We start from the raw sequence: 19,453 nt of genomic DNA, 5'->3' as shown, positions 1-19,453 counted from the left end.
AGCCAGTACAGTGACATGAGGACAGGAATGATTGTGCTTGGTTCTCTTGTTTCTGGTTAGATAGAAAGTCATTCACCAACAGCATGGAACATTCTAGAGGATGTCCACAGGAGTCTAATTTCACCAAGCCCAGTGTCTGCCACAGGATTTTAAAGCATTTGAGCACTGGGCTGTGTCTTCTCTGTAGTTCCTCTAGGATTAGCTGGAGTGGTGAGTGTGATCCAGAAGTAATCACCAACATCTCCCACTGACACTTACTGATAATTAAGGCTTGCTCACCTGGAGATTTTTACATTTTATCTCAAAACTTTGTCTTACCAGAATTCTGTGAAGCTGCTTTGTGACAACATCAGTTTTAAAAAACACTATACAAATAAATCTGATTTGATTTGAATTATGAGACTGAACATCATCAGATATGTTCCAGTGTCTAAAGTCCTCCCAGAAGAGTAGAGTCTGTTGCTGAAGGTTGATACCTTCAGTTCAGAGGAGACACTGGCTCCCACATGTACATGCATACAGTGTATAATGCATACATGTGTGTTTGTGTGTGTGTGTATCCAGATCAGCAGAATGAGGTGGAGATCCCCTCTCCGACACTGAAGGAGAAGCCAATGAGTCACATCAGTGGAGTCCGCAAACTGTCTCACACACACACCCATGATACCCCAACACCAAGGTTCGGAGTTAAAACTGAACATGAGGACACACTTGCACAGGTAGCACACACACACACACAATAAAATATAATATTGTGTATTGATACTATATGTTGATTTTTCTAGTAATATTTTATGGTGATATTGTATGATTATATTTTATGATGTTGTTTGTGATTATATTTCATGGTGATGTTTGTTATTATATTTCATGGTGTTGTTGTGATTATATTTCATGGCAATATTTGTGATTATATTTTGTGGCGTTGTTTGTGATTACATTTTGTGGTGATGTTTGTTCTTATATTCGGTGGTGATGTTTGTGATTATATTTCCTGGTGTTGCATATGATTATATTTCCTGGTGTTGTTTGTGATTATATATCATAGTGATATTTGTGATTATATTTCATGGTGATATTTGTGATTATGTTTTGTGGTGTATATGATTATATTTCATGGCGATGTTTATGATTACATTTTGTGGCAATGTTTGTGATTATATTTTGTGATGATGTTTGTGATTACATTTTGTGGTGATGTTTGTTCTTATATTCGGTGGTGATGTTTGTGATTATATTTCCTGGTGTTGCATATGATTATATTTCGTGGTGTTGTTTGTGATTATATATCATAGTGATATTTGTGATTATATTTCATGGTGATATTTGTGATTATGTTTTGTGGTGTATATGATTATATTTCATGGCGATGTTTATGATTACATTTTGTGGCAATGTTTGTGATTATATTTTGTGATGATGTTTGTGATTATATTTCGTGGTGATGTGATTGATGTTTACATGATTGTAATGATTCTGTAGTGTGTAATTCCTAATGCTCTGTCTGTCACTGTTTCTTATCTGTTTGTCGGTATTTCTCTCTAATTGTTTGTTTCTCTGTCTGTCTCTCTGCCTTTCTATCTGTCTGTCTCTGTTTTTTTCTGCCTGTCTGTCACTCTATCTGCATTTCTGTTTGTTTCTCTGTATGTCTGTCTGTCTCTCTTGCTCTCTTTTTCTCTCCCCATCTGTTTTTCTCTGCCTGTCTCTCTCTATGTCTGTCTTTCTCTGTCTGCATTTCTGTTTGTTTCTCTCTCTCTCTCTCTCTCTCTCTCTCTCTCTCTCTCTCTGTCTCTGTCTCTCTCTCTCTGTCTCTATCTGTCTCTCTCTCTGTGTTTCTCTGTCTGTCTTCCTGTCTGTGTTTCCATTTGGCTTTGGGTGTCTTTGTCTCTCTCTCACTGCAGATGATGGAGGATCTGAATAAGTGGAAGTTTAATATTTTCAGAGTTGCTGAACTCTCCAATAACAGGCCACTCAGCTGCATCATGTTCTCTATTTTCCGGGTGAGTATCCCACAGTCATCTGCTCACCTGTGATCTGTCAACATTCACCTCTAAGCAGTCACCACAACACAATCTATTTAGAGTGGTCTGTTCATGCTGCTGTCTTCTTGGCAATTCCCCAGGGCACATCCAATCATACAAGACCCGGCTCCTATTTCTGTGAACACAAAGAGATCAAAATACCAAATTTTTTTATACCAGTAATATAATACGAAACCTTCATCAATTGGTTGTAGTGTTTCAATAATTCACAAAGTAAAAACCTGATTTATTGGCTTGTTCTGGCTGCACAGATCTTTATACTGGTGGGACCTTGTCTACTAGCTCCAAAAAATCTTTCACCCTCCTCTGTTCATGGTGAAGTGACCCCAAAAAAGCATAAACACACAGTGACACTATCCTCATTTATAACCAAATCAAATTAAATCAAATATATTTGTATAGCACTTTTTACAACTGATGTTGTCACAAAGCAGCTCCACAGAATTCCAGTAAAGACAGAGACATTTCAAAGACATTTCAATTTTAACATGAAATGTAAAATCCCCCAGGTGAGCGAGGCCAGGGGCAACAGAGGCAAGGAAAAACTCCCTCAGAGCCTCCCTCAGGAAAAAACCTTGAGAGGAACCAAGGCTCACAAGGGGGGACCTACCTTTCTCTGGTCAATCTCCTGGTAATAATAGGAGTCAATGAAAACTTCAGTGTAGGGAGGCAGCTCCAAGGAAATTGGTGGTTAGAGCATGGGCAGCTGGTCTGAAGTGTGGAGCAGGAGCTTGACAATCATCCATCAGTGTCCAGCCAGACAGGCGTGCGGTAGTTTACTCAGAAAAAGGTAGAAGGATGGAATTAATTTTGATCTGTTTGGGTGTATGTAAAGCAGAGAATGTGAACATTTCCATAGTATGACAGCACCAGCGTCTCAGTTTACTATAATTCCATTTACAGCATTTAGCAGATGCTCTTATCCAGAGCTACTCACAAAAGTGCTTAGTATTCAAACTGAATGTTTATCTTAGCTAGTACAAATAAGTTTGAGTCCTGTCTCCCCTTGAGCTCAGACACTGCCAAAACAAGGGCCAGTTCTAATACCTAGAAAGAACTAAACTTACACAGTATCTAGTCAGTGCCATACCTAGAAAGAACAAAGCATAATAAATCCATCTAGTCAGTACAATATCTAGAAAAAACAAAATGTAAAATGTGTAAGTGCAATACAGTCTGTTATGGTGCACACTTAGATTAGTGCTCATTTAAGTGGGTCATGAAGAGATGGGTCTTCAGTCCATGTTTGAAGACAGCGAGAGAATCCAATCCATTTGCACAGCTAGTAGAAGTTCATTCCACCATTTGGGCATCAGGACTGAGAAGAGTCTTGATGCTAGTCTTCCATGTGTCTTAGTGGATGGCGGGTCAAGTAGAGCTGTACTTGAAGCTCAAAGTGCTCGAGGTGCAACCCGACTCTTGACCAAAGCCATATGGTAAGGAGGAGTTTGTCCATTCTTGGCTTTGTAGGCAGGCATGAGAGTTTTAAACCTGATGCGGGCAGCTACAGGGAGCCAATGAAGAGAGTGTAGCAGTGGAGTGATGTGGGTGAACTTAGGAAGATTGAAAACAAGTCATGCAGCGGCATTCTGGATCAGCTGAAGGGGCCTGATGGTCCGCAGAGGAAGACCAGCCAGGAGCGAGTTGCAGTAGTCAAGGATAGAAATGACTAGAGACTGGATTAGCACCTGGGCAGCTTCCTGAGAAAGAAAGGGTCGAATTTGTTGGGTGTTGTACAGTAGAAATCTGCATGACCAAGTCAGGTTCATGATATGGGTTGCAAACGATAACTGGCCATCCAGAACCACCCCAAGGCATCTTGTATCTTCAGAAGGAGCAATCAAGGAGTTCTCAAATAAGATAGCATGAACTTGGTGAGGACCAATGGTTTCAGGGATTAACAGCAGCTCAGTCTTGCTAGGAGTGAGCTTCAGGTTATGAGCTGTCATCCAAGAAGAAATGTCAGTCACACATGATGAAATGCGAGTGTCAGAAGGTGGGAAGGAAAGTATTAGTTGAGTGTCATCAGTATAACAGTGATAAGAGCAACCACGAGAAGTAATTATATCAACAACAAAACGGGTATATAGTGAAAAGAGAAGAGGACCTAGCACAGAGCCTTGAAGGACACCAGTGGAGAGCCTGCGTGGAGTGGATGTAGATCCATTTCATGTTTCCTGGTAAGAGCGATCCTTCAGATAAGACTCAAACTATTTCCATGCCAAGCCAGTGATTCCAAGGTTGCTGAGGACCAACAGGATGATCTTGTGGTTGACCGTATCAAAAGCTGCAGAAAGGTCCAGAAGAATCAGAACCAATGACAGTTTGGCTGATTTAGCTGCCTGAAGTTTCTCAGTTATTGCTACAAGGGCAGCTTAGGTTGAGTGTGCCAGTTTGAAGCCAGATTTTTGGGGTCCTGGGGCTGGTTCTGGATGAGAAAGAGGGACAGTTCATTATAGACTGCATGTTCAAGAATTTTAGAGGAAAGGAAGGAGTGATACTGGTCTGTAGTTACTGAAGTCAGAGGAGTCCAGAGTGAACCACCCTGGGAGATTTGAAGGCAGATGGAACTTGACCAGAAGACAAGCAGCTGTTTATGATGAGTGTGATGATAGTTACAGCCTAGTAACTAACAAATCTAAGCCAAAGTAAACACAAAATCCAAGCCTGTCTTACTAGTAGAAAAACAAATCCTAGTCAGAACCCACAAGCACAGAGTCTTGATATTGACATCTCCTCCGTATATGTCTTGCTAGATAGGCCACCCCCTGCAATTCATACCTTGAGCTAACCCAAAACCACACCTAATTCCTTGTGTCCACAGACCCCTAGATCTGACACCTTTATCTAAGTGGGAGCATTAACCTTGATTTGAAGACTGAGATTGTGTCTGAGTCCTGAACATTTTCTGGACGATCATTACAGAGTTGGGGGGCTTTATAATACAAACCGGATTCCAAAAAAGTTGGGACACTAAACAAATTGTGAATAAAAACTGAATGTGATGATATGGAGATGGCAAATGTCAATATTTAATTCGTAATAGAACATAGATGACAGATCAAAAGTTTATTCTGAGTAAATGTAACATTTTAAAAGAAAAATATGTTGATTCAAAATTTCTGAAAATTTATACTCAGTATATATATACTGAAATATACTGAAAATTTATATTCAGTATAAACAAATCCCAAAAAAGTTGGGACAAGTAGCAATAAGTGGCTGGAAAAAGGAAATATAATGAACAGCTGGAAAACCAATTTACACTAGTTGACAACATGACAGCTTCTCAGAGTGCCAGTGTCTTTCTGAAGCCAAGATGGTAAGAGGATCACCAATTCTACCATTGTTGCACAGAAAGATAGTGCAGCAATACCAGAATGGTGTTACCCAGCGTAAAATAGCAAAGACTTTTAAGTTATCATCATCAACCGTGCATAACATCATCAAAAGATTCAGAGAATCTGGAACAATTGCTGTGCGTAAGGGTCAAGGCCCTAAAACTCTACTGGATGCTCGTGATCTCTTAAATCCCTTAAATGTCACTGCACCTCAAACAGGAACGCCACTGTCAAGGAAATAACAGAATGGGCTCAGGAATACTTCCAGAAAGCATTGTCAGTGAACACAATCCACCGTGCCATCGGCCGTTGCCAGCTGAAACTCTACAGTGCAAAGAGGGAGCCATTTCTAAGCAAGCTCCACAAGCTCAGACGTTTGCACTGGGCCAGGGGTCTTTTAAAATGGAGTGTGGCAAAATGGAAGACTGTTCTGTGGTCAGATGAGTCACGACTTGAAGTTCTTTATGGAACACTGGAACGCCATGTCATCCGGACTAGAGAGGACAAGGATAACCCAAGTTGTTATCAATGCTCCGTTCAGAAGCCTGTATCACTGATGGTATGGGGTTGCATGAGTGCTTGTGGCATGGGCAGCTTGCATGTCTGGAAAGGCACCATTAATGCAGAAAACTATGTTCAGGTTCTAGAACAACATATGCTCCCATCTAGACGTCATCTCTTTCGGGGAAGACCTTGCATTTTTCAACAAGATAATGCCAGACCACATTCTGCAGCAATCATAACATCATGGCTACATAGGAGAAGGATCTGGGTACTGAAATGGCCAGCCCGCAGTCCAGATCTTTCACCTATAGAGAACATTTGGTGCATCATAAAGATGAAGGTGCGACAAAGAAGGCCCAAGACGATTGAACAGTTAGAGGCCTGTATTCGACATGAATGGGAGAGCATTTCTATTTCTAAACTTGAGAAACTGGTCTCCTCTGTCCCCAGACGTCTGTTGAGTGTTGTAAGAAGAAGGGGGGATGCCACACAGTGGTAAAAAATGACCTTGTCCCAACTTTTTTGGGATTTGTTTACACCATGAAATTTTGAAACAACATTTTTGTCCTTTAAAATGATACATTCTCTCAGTTAAAAACGTTTGATCTGTGATTTGTGTTCTATTCTGAGTATAATATTAGATGTTGGCACCTCCACATCAGTTTTTATTCACAATTTGTTTAGTGTCCCAATTTATTTGGAATCCGGTTTGTAAAAAGCTCTTCCCCAGCTGAGGCCTTATGAATTCTGAGAACTACTAAAAATCTTAATTGCTCTGTGATCTGAGTAATTATGGAGGCTCATAATAGGACATAATATCTTGAAGGTATTCAGGAGAGAGCCCATGTAGGCCTTTATATGTCAATAACAGAATTTTGTAATCAAGACAGAATTTATCAGGCAGCCGATATGTTTAATTTTTCTAGCTTTAGTGAAGGGCGGTACGGTGGCGCAGCAGGTAGTGTCACAGTCACACAGCTCCAGGGATCTGGAGGTTGTGGGTTCGATTCCTGCTCTGGGTGACTGTCTGTGAGGAGTTGGTGTGTCTGCGTGGGTTTCCTCCGGGGGCTTCGGTTTCCTCCCACAGTCCAAAAACACACGTTGGTAGTTTGATTGGCGACTCAAAAGTGACCGAATGTGTGTGTTGCCCTGCCCCCCTTCCAGGGTGTATTCCTGCCTTGCGCCCAATGATTCCAGGTAGGCTCTGGACCCACCACGACCCTGAACTGGATAAGGGTTACAGATAATGGATGGATAGTTTTAGTGAGGACCCTGGCAGCATTTTGAACTTGTTGAAGTTTACTTAAATTTCTGCTGGTGCATCCTGACCTCTGTTAGTGTCAAAACTAAATCTAAAGTGTGACTACAGTAGTGTGTAGGCCCTGTTACATTTTAAGTAATACCAACAGAGTCTAAGATTGAAGTAAATGTATTTTTTAGTGGGTCATCTGCGTTTTCAAAGAGGATATTGAAATCTCCTACAATTAAAACTTTATCATTGCACACAGCTAGTTTTGCAGTGAAATCACTGAATTATTTTAGAGATTCTGAGTAGGGCACTGGTGGGTTGTAAATGTTAAACAATGAAAATGCGCTCTTTACACTTACCTGTGAGACATCACCCTTCAACTTTTCATGTCACTTTTACCTTATGTTTTTACTGATCTGATTATTTTGTGTTTTCTGTGTGTGCATGTGTGTGTGTGTGTGTGTGTGTGTGTGTAGGAGAGAGATCTGTTGAAGACTTTTCGAATTCCCGTGGATTCATTTGTGTCGTATGTAATGACATTGGAGGATCATTACCATGCTGATGTAGCTTATCACAACAGTCTCCATGCCGCTGACGTAACTCAGAGCATCCACTGTCTGCTGTCCACACCTGCTCTCGATGTGAGTCTTCTCTACTCCACCACAGCCACCCGTACATCTTCTACACCACCAACACTGTCAAAAGAATCAGGACAACTGCACTTAATGGCGTAAAGTCTCATTTGCACAGTGACACTGAATCTCAGCACAACAATCTTTAACAAAATTTAATCACACATACATGGTCACCACAACTAAAACTACCAGGACAACAGAGTTTAACAACATACAGTTATGGCTACACCGTCACCATAGCTACAATTACCAGGACAACAATGTTGAAATACATACAGTCACAGCTACATCACCACCACAGCCAAAACTACCAGGACAACAGTGTTTAACAACACTGACATCACAAAGACAACAAAATTTAACAACATACAGTCACACTTACACCATCACCACAAAAACAACAGAGTTTATCAACATACAGTCACAGCTACACCATCACCACAGCAAAAAGTACCAGAGGAACACACCTTGGGAGGAACCAGGACTCTTTGTGAGTCTTGGTTCCTCCCAAGGTGTGTTCCTCTGATACTTTTTGCTGTGATGATGGTGTACCTGTGACTGTATGTAGTTCAACATTGTTGTCCTGGTAATTTTAGCTGTGGTGACGGTGTAGCCATAACTGTATGTTGTTAAACTCTGTTGTGCTGGTAATTTTAGCTGTGGTGATGGTGTAACTGTGACTGTATGTTGTTAAAATCTGTTGTCCTGGTAGTTTATAGTTTTCTAGACCATTTCAGAGTGTGGCTAATGACTCTGGCAGAGCTAACTATGACAGCTTTAACTAAAAGGAGAGGACCAGAAAGACACACAGATGTGGGAGCAACCTGAAACACTGGCATCCCTCCGCTCCACCGTCAACAAACCTGAGTGATCGCTTGAAGCTTTGGGATGACACCAGCATCTCAGTTTACTATAATTCCCTGTGTCCATAGACCCTTGGGTCTGCCACCTTTATCTATGGGGGAGCATTAACTACCAAACGCTAATCTGAAAAAAATACGTTTTTAGCCTAGATTTGAAGATTGAGATTACGTCCGAGTCCTGAAAATTTTCTGGAAGGAGTGTCTATGAGGAGTTTGGTGTGTTCTTACCATGTCCGCGTGGGTTTCCTCCGGGTGCTCCAGTTTCCTCCCACGGTCCAAAAACACACGTTGATAGGTGGATTGGCGAGTTGAAAATGTCAGTGTCAAATAGGTGTGAGTGTGTGACTGAATGTATGTGTGTGTGTTGCCCTGTGAAGTACTGGTGCCCCCCTCCAGGGTGTGTTCCCGCCTTGTGGCCAATGATTCCAGGTAGGCTCCGGACCCTGAATTGGATAAGCGGTTTCAGAGAATGAATGAATTAATGATGAAAGAACAGAACTAATATGTTAAAATTTTCTAGTTTTAGTCAGGACCCTGGCTGCAGCATTTTGAACTAGTAGAAGTTTCCTTAAATTTCTGCCGATGCATCCTGACAGTAGTGCATTACAATAGTCAAGCCTTTAAGTAATAAAGGCATGTTCTAATATTTCTGGGTCATGCTGTCACACCCTTGTCCTGTCATGTCTGTTTTCCCCGCCATGTGCTCTCTCGGCACATGGCTCTGTTTTTTGTTGTCCATGTCTCCGCCCATGTCCCGCCTTTGTTCCGCCTCCTTGTCCGCCGTCCTTGTTATCTGTTTCAGGTGTGTCTTGTCTGTGAGATGTATTTAAGTTTCCTTGTGTCACTCCTGTTTGTCAGTCATTTGTACTGTTGCGTTTCATGGTTTCCAAGTCTGTCTGTCTTAGATTCATTTAATGTCATTTCCACCGTCATTGTAGCAAGTCTGTCTGTTTCTGTTATTCCTTGTTTCAGTTTGTTTCCTTATCTGTTTCATCTGTTACTCGTTTTGCTTTTGCCCAAGTCAGTCTGTCTCTGTTTTGTTATAGTTCGCATTACTAAAGTTCACTGTGTTTAGCGTGTGCGTCCGCCTCCATCAGTCCGCAATCCTGACACATGCATGGAAAAGGTATTTCTTACCCTGGCAATATTGCAGAGATGTTAAAAGTACCTAGTGATACTGCCTATGTGCTGAACAAATGATAAATCTTTTCGATTATGACGGCAAGATTTTTTGCTGCTGAACCAGGTTTACCTGGAAAGTACGCAAGATTTAAAATTAAATCTGATCATTTATTTCTTGCCACTTTTGGACCGAGAAGCAGAACCTCTGTTTTGTTACTCCTTAGAAGGAGGAAGTTATGCAACATCCAGCCTTTTACATCTTTTGCACAGTCCTCTATTTTCTTTAATCTGTATTTGTTGGGCTTGGCTGACATGTACAATTGCGTGTCGGCTGCATTACAGTGAAAGTTAATGTGCCTAAAGGTAACATGTATAATGTAAATAATAATGGTCCTAAATGGTCCTATGGAGCCTTAAAGAATTCCAAGTCTTGCTTTAGAATAATTGTAGGGTGGTAGATGGTTTTATTGAATGCTTTATAGAATATAAAAATGATGTAAATATATTATGGCTAATATATGAAGTAATTGTTTTTTAGTTGGTCATCTGCCTTCTCAAATAGGATAGAACTTTATCATTACACATAGCTGGGTTTGCAGCAAAATCACCGAATTCTTTTAGAAATGCTGAGTAGGGCCCTGGTGGTCTGTAAATTTATTTTTTGTGACTGAAATTGTAATAATGGTGGAAAGAATCTCAAAAGAAGTGAAAGTGTCACATAATTTATGACTGATATCTAGGGATATTTGGTAAAATTACACATACTTCACCTCCTTTGCCTGATAATCTTGAGATATGTACGTAATTATAGTCTACTGGAGTGGCTTCATTTAGTGCTGAATATTCATTTGGTCCAACCCATGTTTCTGTGAGACAGAAACCCACTAACGCTGGAGTCGAGTGGGTGCTGACTCTCCCTAAGGCACCTGGAGTTGCTAGAAATGAATCTCGTTGTTTATGCCTTAATAATAATAAGCCCCTGACGCACATTTCTAACTGGTCCAACTTATCTACCAGAGAGCAAACTAGCTGGTACTTAGCACAAACACATCCACTATCATTATCGCTAGACGAGGAAAGGGTGTTAACTAAACATGCCACACTCTGAGCAAGCAAAACAACCCGCAGTAGCCATGGTAATTAGGAACTTACACCAGAAACTTTGCTGAGTCAGAGGAATATGGGGCATGTGTCTTAAGTCTCTTACACACTACAACAACACAGGAGTGAAATAAGATGATTACTGAAGCGTATGTATGATCTCTGTGTGAATAACTATAACTTTTTTTTTTACATCTGCTTTCTCTCTCTCAGGCTGTTTTTACGGATCTTGAGATTGTAGCTGCTCTCTTTGCTGCTGCAATTCATGATGTTGATCATCCTGGAGTTTCCAACCAGTTCCTCATTAACACCAGTAAGATCATCATGTTTCCCTCAGAATTGGGGTTCATACTCTCTTTATTTTCTCAAAATCTGTTTTCTCACTCTCTCTCTCTGTTTTCTCTTTCTCTCTCTCTCTCTCTCTCTCTCTCTCTCTCTCTCTCTCTGCTCATCCTCTGTTCTTTCTCTGCTTTCTGACTTTCTCTCTCTGTCTCTCTCAGACTCTGAATTGGCTCTGATGTATAATGATGAGTCTGTGTTGGAGAACCATCACTTGGCTGTTGGCTTTAAGCTCCTGCACCAAGAGAACTGCGACATCTTCCAGAACCTCAGCAAGAGACAGAGACAGAGCCTCCGCAAACTCGCCATAGACATGGTACAGAGTCTCTCTCAATCTCTCTCTCTCTCTCTCTCTCTCACACACACACACACACACACACACAAACTAACCCTAACTCAAACAGAACTCATACACACTACTCATACTCAACTCACATACACAGTTACGTACATAACTCACAGAAATTAGTATTAGTAGTATTAGTAGGTTAGTATTCCTAGCCCTAATAATAATAGTGATAATAAGTTACACTTATATAGTGCCTTTCCCATACCCAAGAACTCTTTACAGTTAAAGGAAAATGCTAATGCTAACCATGATGGCTACCTCCGCCAAAGCTCCCAATGATGTGGTGTTGTGAGTGAATGGCTAAACTCCTTAATTCTTTATTTTGGTAATTACTGCAAGTTTAACTTTTTCTCTTCAGTGTTAGTATAAACTAATTATCAGTAAATTTTGACAATGAATATTAAAGAGGTTTATATGCTAATGTCTGTGGGGATTTTGAGCATGTGAGCTGTCTCTCCTGTGCAGGTGTTGGCCACAGATATGTCCAAGCACATGACGCTGCTAGCGGATCTGAAGACGATGGTGGAGACAAAGAAAGTGACAAGTTCTGGAGTTCTGCTGCTGGATCACTACACTGAGCGTATTCAGGTCTGGACAAGGATTATAGCTAAAGCTAATGGGTCTGCATTTACACCCTATGTAAAAGTTTTTTTGTCTTTATTATTTTGGTCTTTATGAGTGTTATAGGTTTTAAAGCTCCTGATAACTGGTACATATGAGTGTTATAAATGTTAAATCTTCAGACAACTGGGCTTTATGTGTGTTATAGGTCTTACATCTTCAGATAACTGGTCTTTATGAGTGTCATAGGTGTTACATCTTCAGATAACTGGTCTTTATAAGGGTTATAGGTGTTACATCTTCAGATAACTGGGCTTTATGTGTGTTATAGGTGTTACGTCTTCAGATAACTGGTCTTTATAAGGGTTATAGGGGTTACATCTTCTGATAACTGGTCTTTATGAGTGTTTTAAGTGTTAAATCTTCTGATAACTGGTCTTTATGACAGTTATAGGTGTTACATACTAAAAGTATACAATCACATAACAGTTCAACATTGTTACATACAAACAATAGTAACAAAAACAAACAGTCTACATACAACTCACACAACCACCAGCAATAGCAACACTACACCATAAAAGATAGCATACAACAGAAATTATAAGTATAATTATAAGTATTTCTAATGTTCACATACATGTTTAGTAACAAACCATAACTTCAACTGTTTAGTAAAAATTCAATTTATTCAAAGTATTACATTTAACCGGCAGTAAATTCCATCTTTAGATGCTGCTACAGAGAATGCTGACTGACTATAGGCACTTCTTCGGATATGGATAATACAGTCTCCTCTAATAGTAAAAGTCTTAAATGTGGGAGGAGCTGTGTTATGTAATATCTTAAAAATAAGACAAAGATTAAAATATTTGATTAAGTTAACCCAACTCAAAATTTTGTACTTCCTTAAAATTTGACAGCTATGAAAACTACTGGGTTTCTGATCTAGAACATTAAGAGTATGTTTATATAAAATTTAAAGTAGCTTCACTGTAGATTTGTTAGCCTGTGATCAGTCAAACAGTATGTAAAATGAGAAATAATCATAGCACTTACATACATCATAGCAGCTTCCGTGCTCAGTGATCTTTTATCCTTAAACACTTTTTTTTTTCACAAGCATTACAGAATCCATCCCATAGTAATCTTTAGCCTTAGTAGTATTAAGAGAATTAATTATCCTAATTACTACACACTTTGAGATATTACTAAGACAAAACATATATTTAGAAACATCCACTAACACTCTGTCATCTATTGGCGCAAAACAGTGTGCAATCTCCGCAACTGAACAAAAAAATGTCGATTAAAATCTTCGGCAATTTCCTTCGGATATTGTTCCATGCTACCATTCAGTTTTAGCATTTAACTGTTTTGATGATCCATGGGTATTAACACAAGTTAATTTACTAATATGCTCTCTAACCTCTTGAATGATACTAATAAAAAAGTTTGCTTTGGCCGTTCTCAATTCTTTTACAACCCTATTCCGTGATCTCATAAATATCAGTATACAATTTAGACTTCAATGAAGTTTTTAATGCATGGTCCCTCTCCTTCATCAGATTCCATAATTCTATATTCATAAAATTTCCATTAATGTTTCTTTACTGGAGACATTTTCGTGAAATTATGAACTTATGCTCCTAAATCTACTCATTAAATTTATGAGTGTCATAAGTGTTCTTTTGAAAAATGGTCATTATGAGTGTTATAGGTGTTAAATCTTTTGATAAATGTTACATCTTCAGATAACTGGTCATTATGAGTGTGACTGACTGTGAGAAGTGTGGTGTGTTCTCCATGTGTCCGTGTGGGTTTCCTCTGGGTGTTTCCTCCCAAAGTCCAAAAACAAATGTTGGTAGGTGGATTAGCAACTCAAAAGTGTCTGTATGTGTGAGTGTGTGAGTATGTATCGCCCTGTGAATGACTGACACCCCCTCCAGGGTGTGTTCCTGCCGTACACCCAGTGATTCCAGGTAGGCTCCACACCCACTGCGACTCTGAATTGGATAAGCGGTTTCAGACAATGAATGAATGAATGAATGTGTGAGTGTTATAGGTGTTACATCTTCAGATAACAGGTCTGTATGAGTGTTAAAGGTGTTAAATCATCACATAACTTATGTCTATGCCTGGATCAGACTACACAATATTTTTGTCTTTCATGACGTTCACTATGTTAGATTAGCGCTATAAATTTGTGCCGTGTCTTGGCTGGGAGACTGGCAACACTACACATTTGACACGGACCATTCTTCATTCACGTCATTGTATGAGTTGAGAGTTTCTCTGTGAGGTGGGTCAAGAAACTGTCAATCTTGGCTACAGAAGCTCTGTGTGTGCTCCTGGAGGTGTTCCAAAAAAGAAGAAGAAAAGACAATTGTGGACCCGTTCCTGTGTGTTTTAAGGAGGAGAGAATAGACTGTCTCCTGCAAAGAGAACTGGAGGTAATGTGTTACATGTCAAGAGCATTTTCTCAGTTTTGTTTTTCCACCTGACAGCTGCAGCAGCAGCCTCCCTCTTTTGCTTCTCTGTGATTACATATGCGCGCCAGACAGTGCTCTATTGGTGATCATGAAGGACCATGCTGTAGGATATGTCAGACAAGGCAAAATGATGCAAAAAAGTCTTAACATGCTGCACTTTTTATGTTGTGGTGACGTATCAAACTACATGACTGTTACTTGCCCCCAACGCTCATATTCGGTTCAGATTCTGGAAATTTGTCGGATACGGCAAAATTGGGCCAAAATTGGGTCAGATTTGTGTAGTCTGATCCTGGCATTATAGATGTTAAATCTCCAGATAGCTGGGAGCAATCTATGGGTGTTAAAATCTTCATCATCATCACTAAAGCTAATTTTTAACAGTGTTGTTTGTGATGTGCAGGTGCTGAAGACCATGATGCATTGCGCTGATCTGAGTAACCCCACCAAGCCCCTGGTACTGTATAAGCAGTGGACGGAGAGAATAATGGAAGAGTTTTTTAGACAGGGCGACAGAGAGAGAGAGCGAGGGATGGAGATCAGCGCTATGTGTGATAAACACACTGCCTCTGTCGAGAAGAGTCAGGTGACTCACAAACACTTCAGAAGTCACACCAGAATTTGTTTCTGTTTCCTCACCTTCACTGGATGTCCTGCACCATCTGCAGCCTTACACTGTGATTAATGTTGTTACACAAGCTGTTCTCTTGTACTTCACAGTAAGATCACAGTCTTGTCTCATTTCAGAAACATTCAGAATATAATTCACCATTAAACCTGACACCACAAAGCTAGGGTCCTTATCCAGACTAAAGTGTATTACTATGGTCTAGACCTTAGCTAGATCAGACTAGAGGAACTGTTTCAATCATCTTGTTGCTGTCCAAAGAAAAACATGTATAAATTGATTTGCAATAGATGAGTGTAGAACAGAGAGCTTCTAGCGTCCCTCTCACTTTCTCTAAAGAACGCACCACACCGCCCTCGCTCTCACATCCATCTTACTCTCTCTAGTTAATTCACTACACCATCCTCACTCTCACATCCCTCTCCCTCTGTAGTGAACTCACCACATTCTTGCTCTTGTGTCCTTCTCGCTCTCTCTCATATACCTCTCGCTTTCTCTGGAGAACTCACCACAACGTCCTCTCATGTCTGTTTAAGTCTCTCTAGAGACCTGACCACATCGTCTTCTCATGCCCCTCTAGCTTTCTCTAGAGAACTCACCACAGTGTCCTCTCCCTGTCACTCTCTGTAGAGGACTGACCACAACATCCTTCAATGCCCCTCTCGCTTTCTCTAGAGAAATGACCATAACTTCCTCTCAGGTCCCTCTCACTTTCTCGAGAGCTGACCACAACATATTGTCATGTCCCTCTCGCTCTCTCTAGAGAACTGACCACAACGTTCTCTCATGTCCCTCTCACTCTCTCTAGAGACTGATCACAATGTCATCTCATGTCCCTCTTTCGTTCTCTAGTGAACTCACTACACCATCCTCTAATGTCCCTCTCAGTCTCTCGTGAACTCGTTATTCCATTCTCTCATGTCCCTCTCACTCTCTCTAGACAACTGAAAACTTCCTCTCATGTCCCTCTCGCTTTCTCTAGAGAACTGACCTCATCCTCTCAAGTCTGTCTCACTCTCTCTAGTGAACTCACTGCGCTATGCTCTCATGTCCCTTTCACTCTCTTTAGAGAACTGACCACAGCATCCTCTCATGTCCCTCTAGCGCATCAGTCAATTTAATTGTCTCAGTTGAGTAAAGCTGTTACCATAGTAACTGAACTAGCTGTGCTTGTTTCTGAAAATCCTGTCAGCTTCCTGACTGTTATTTATTCTCATTAATTTGCCTCAAACAGGTCACGGATTAGAATCAGGACCGAGGACAATCTAATTTTTGAATACACATGGTCTACGCATAGGATATATCTGGACTAGATGCTTAGTGACATTACTCAACAGTGTGAGCTGTTGGGAAAACTGTTTAATAATGTAAATGTTAATGTTAATGTGTAATATATATGGGTCTTTGTTTTGTGTAGGTGGGGTTTATTGACTACATAGTTCACCCCCTGTGGGAGACGTGGGGAGACCTGGTCCATCCAGATGCTCAGGAGATCCTGGATACTTTGCAGGAGAACCGAGACTGGTATCAGAGTGCAGTTCCTCAGAGTCCTTCCCCTCCACCGGACAAAGAGAAAACAAACATTGACCGGTTCCAGTTCCCCATCACATTGCACCAGGAGAATCACACACTCAATAATTACACACTCATAAACCACCACACAGAACAACACAATAATTGCAACCACATAGAACCAGAGGAGGAACCGGTACCGGAACTGGAATTGGAACAGGAACCAGACCAGAAACAAGAGCAAGAACCAGAGCAGGAACTGGAACAGGAACCAGAGCAGGAACTGGAACAGGATTCAGAGCAGGAACAAGAACAGGAACCAGACCAGGAACAAGAACAGGAACCAGACCAGGAACAAGAGCAAGAACCAGAGCAGGAACTGGAACCGGAACCAGAGCAGGAACTGGAACAGGATTCAGAGCAGGAACAAGAACAGGAACCAGACCAGGAACAAGAACAGGAACCAGACCAGGAACAAGAGCAGGAACTGGAACCGGAACCAGACGAGGAAGCAAAGCAGGAACCAGAACAGGAACCAGAGCAGGATTCAGATCAAGAACCACAGCTGGCTCCAGAGCAGGATTCAGATCAAGAACCACAGCTGGCTCCAGAGCAGGATCCGGAGCAAGAACTGGAACAAGACCCAGAAGAGGAACCAGAGCAGGAACCAGAGCAGGATTCAGAGCAGGATCCAAATCAAGAACCAGAGCAGGATCCAGATCCAGAACAGGAACCAGACCTAGAGAAAGAGCCAGAAACAGAAATGGAAACAGAACCTGAAAAAGAAACAGCATCGGAATGGGAGCCAAACTTCAACACCTTCCCAAAAGAGGAAGGAGATGGAGTTGAGAGAGATGTAGAAGAAGAGAAAATAGAAACTGGAGAGATGGAGAGAAAAGAGGAGACAGAAGTCAGAGAGGACAGAGTCGTAGAGAGGGAAAAAGTTGGAAGTGAAGAGAGAGAGGAGGATGAGGGAGAAGGGGAAGAAGGGATAGAGTGAGGTTCATGAGATTGACCAGAAAAAGAGAAAGAAATATTAACAAAGATGAAAGAGTGAAGGAGTTCCAGATTGAAAGTGAAGCTGATCTTTGTGAGCAATACTGCCCCCTACAGCCTTGAAAAAACATTATGAACCCTAACTTACAACACTAACTATGACTCAGGATAGAGAGAGAGAGAGAGAGAGAGAGAGTGTGTTTTACTCAGAGGGCTGATAAACACAGTGTTTTTCATCATCTTCTTTTTCTGTTTAACATCTTCACTGCTGGGGTTCTGACAGTACTGAGGTCTCAGTGATCCGGACGGAGGGGTAGAGTTATCTGCTGTGCTGTCCCACTGCTGTGAATCTGTGAGGGCAGAGTGGATGGAGTTATCTGCTGTACCGTCCCACCGCTGTAACTCAAAATGGCAGAGGGAGTGGAGTTATACACTGTGCTGTCCAACCTCTGTTACTGAGTGAGGGCCGAGGGAGTGGAGTTATATGCTGTGCCGTCCCACCCCTGTAGCTTGGTGAGGAGGTGATCCAGATGGAGGTGGTGGAGTTAGCCGCTGTGCCATCGCACCCACTGCAGTTTCTCGGTGAGGGCAGAGGGGGTGGATTTATCCGCTGTGCAGTCCCACTGCTGTAACTCGATGAGGTGGTGATCCGGATGGAGGTAGTGGAGTTATCAGCTGTGCCGTCACACCGCTGTAACTCAGTGAGGGCCAATGGGGAGGAGTTATTCGCTGTGCCGTACCACTGCTGTATCTCGGTAATGGCAGAGGGGGTTGGCTTATTCATTGTGCCATCTCACCGCTGTAACTGGGTGAGGGTCGAAAGAGTGGAGTTATCTACTGTGCCGGGCCGAGGTGGTGGAGTTATCCACCTGTGCCGTCCCACTTCTGTAACTTCGTGTCACGGCCCAGAGATGGTAGTTTCACTGAGGTTTAAGGAAAGATAATGAGGAATGATTCAGATTTAGACAGTTTTGTTTGGGCTGTGACCAGCTCTGATCTGTGTGTGTGTGTGTGTGTGTATTACCATGTCAAATAACATTTAAAATGAGAGTGTTTTCATAGGTTTCTGAATACATGCAATAATGAAGCAGCAGTGGCAAGAGAGAGTGAGAGAGAGAGAGAGAGAGACCTATAGAGAGAATGGACTGCACTCATCTGTAAATCTATCACTGCCAGCTCCTGCAGAGGAAGGAAACCTCTGCAGATCCTGTAGCACTCTGGACTTTAAACAAAAACACCATCTTCAGCAAATGGGACCTCAGCAAGAGCCTCACAGAACCCAGATGAACACTGTGTTAGCTCAGGAGAAACCAGCAGAATATTCCTTATTTCCCTCCATTTTTGTCGGAAGGGAAAATACTGGGACTTAAAAGTGGAGTGTTGGAATTTCCCATGAGACCTTTCACCTGGAGCATAGGGACACTGTGTAAACGTGTAGCAATGCATCGTGGGCTGGGAGGCCAAGCAGCTGATGGGCTCTGCTGAGGTTCCTCCCTCCTGTGTACTGTAGTGATGTATTTTAACACTGTAAATGTGTCACACAGTAAAAATATGGTTTTCATCACCATGGCAACATGTCCAGTGTCATTAAATGTCTCTCTCATCTGCAAACTGAGGGGTCAGTGTAAACCCTGGGGGGGGCATTAGGTTTGTTCACTGTTATTTGTACACGTCACCATAACAACAACAACAAATGTGTAAACAAACATTGGGTGTAAA

At 41.5% G+C, this 19,453-nt stretch overlaps 1 protein-coding gene across 2 annotated transcripts in view; it reads left to right on the top strand.

Moving 5' to 3' along the window:
• The window catches only part of LOC136686489 (3',5'-cyclic-AMP phosphodiesterase 4C-like), a 33,351-nt gene extending 14,056 nt beyond the window's left edge, over window positions 1-19,295 (top strand). For both annotated transcript variants that reach the window (XM_066660302.1, XM_066660301.1), the window contains exons 11-18: window positions 565-719; window positions 1,902-2,000; window positions 7,613-7,777; window positions 11,071-11,170; window positions 11,358-11,512; window positions 12,011-12,133; window positions 15,002-15,184; window positions 16,644-19,295. In XM_066660302.1, the coding sequence (XP_066516399.1) occupies window positions 565-719; window positions 1,902-2,000; window positions 7,613-7,777; window positions 11,071-11,170; window positions 11,358-11,512; window positions 12,011-12,133; window positions 15,002-15,184; window positions 16,644-17,738 (2,075 nt within the window). In that variant the 3' untranslated portion in view covers window positions 17,739-19,295. The remainder of the gene's footprint in view (window positions 1-564; window positions 720-1,901; window positions 2,001-7,612; window positions 7,778-11,070; window positions 11,171-11,357; window positions 11,513-12,010; window positions 12,134-15,001; window positions 15,185-16,643) is intronic.
• Window positions 19,296-19,453: the final 158 nt, after the last annotated feature.

The sequence above is a fragment of the Hoplias malabaricus genome, chromosome 2 (genome assembly GCF_029633855.1).
Source record: "Hoplias malabaricus isolate fHopMal1 chromosome 2, fHopMal1.hap1, whole genome shotgun sequence".
NCBI classification, from domain to species: domain Eukaryota; kingdom Metazoa; phylum Chordata; class Actinopteri; order Characiformes; family Erythrinidae; genus Hoplias; species Hoplias malabaricus.
The sequence above is the reverse complement of the archived record's forward strand: the minus strand, read 5'-3'. Positions and strand labels throughout refer to the sequence as shown.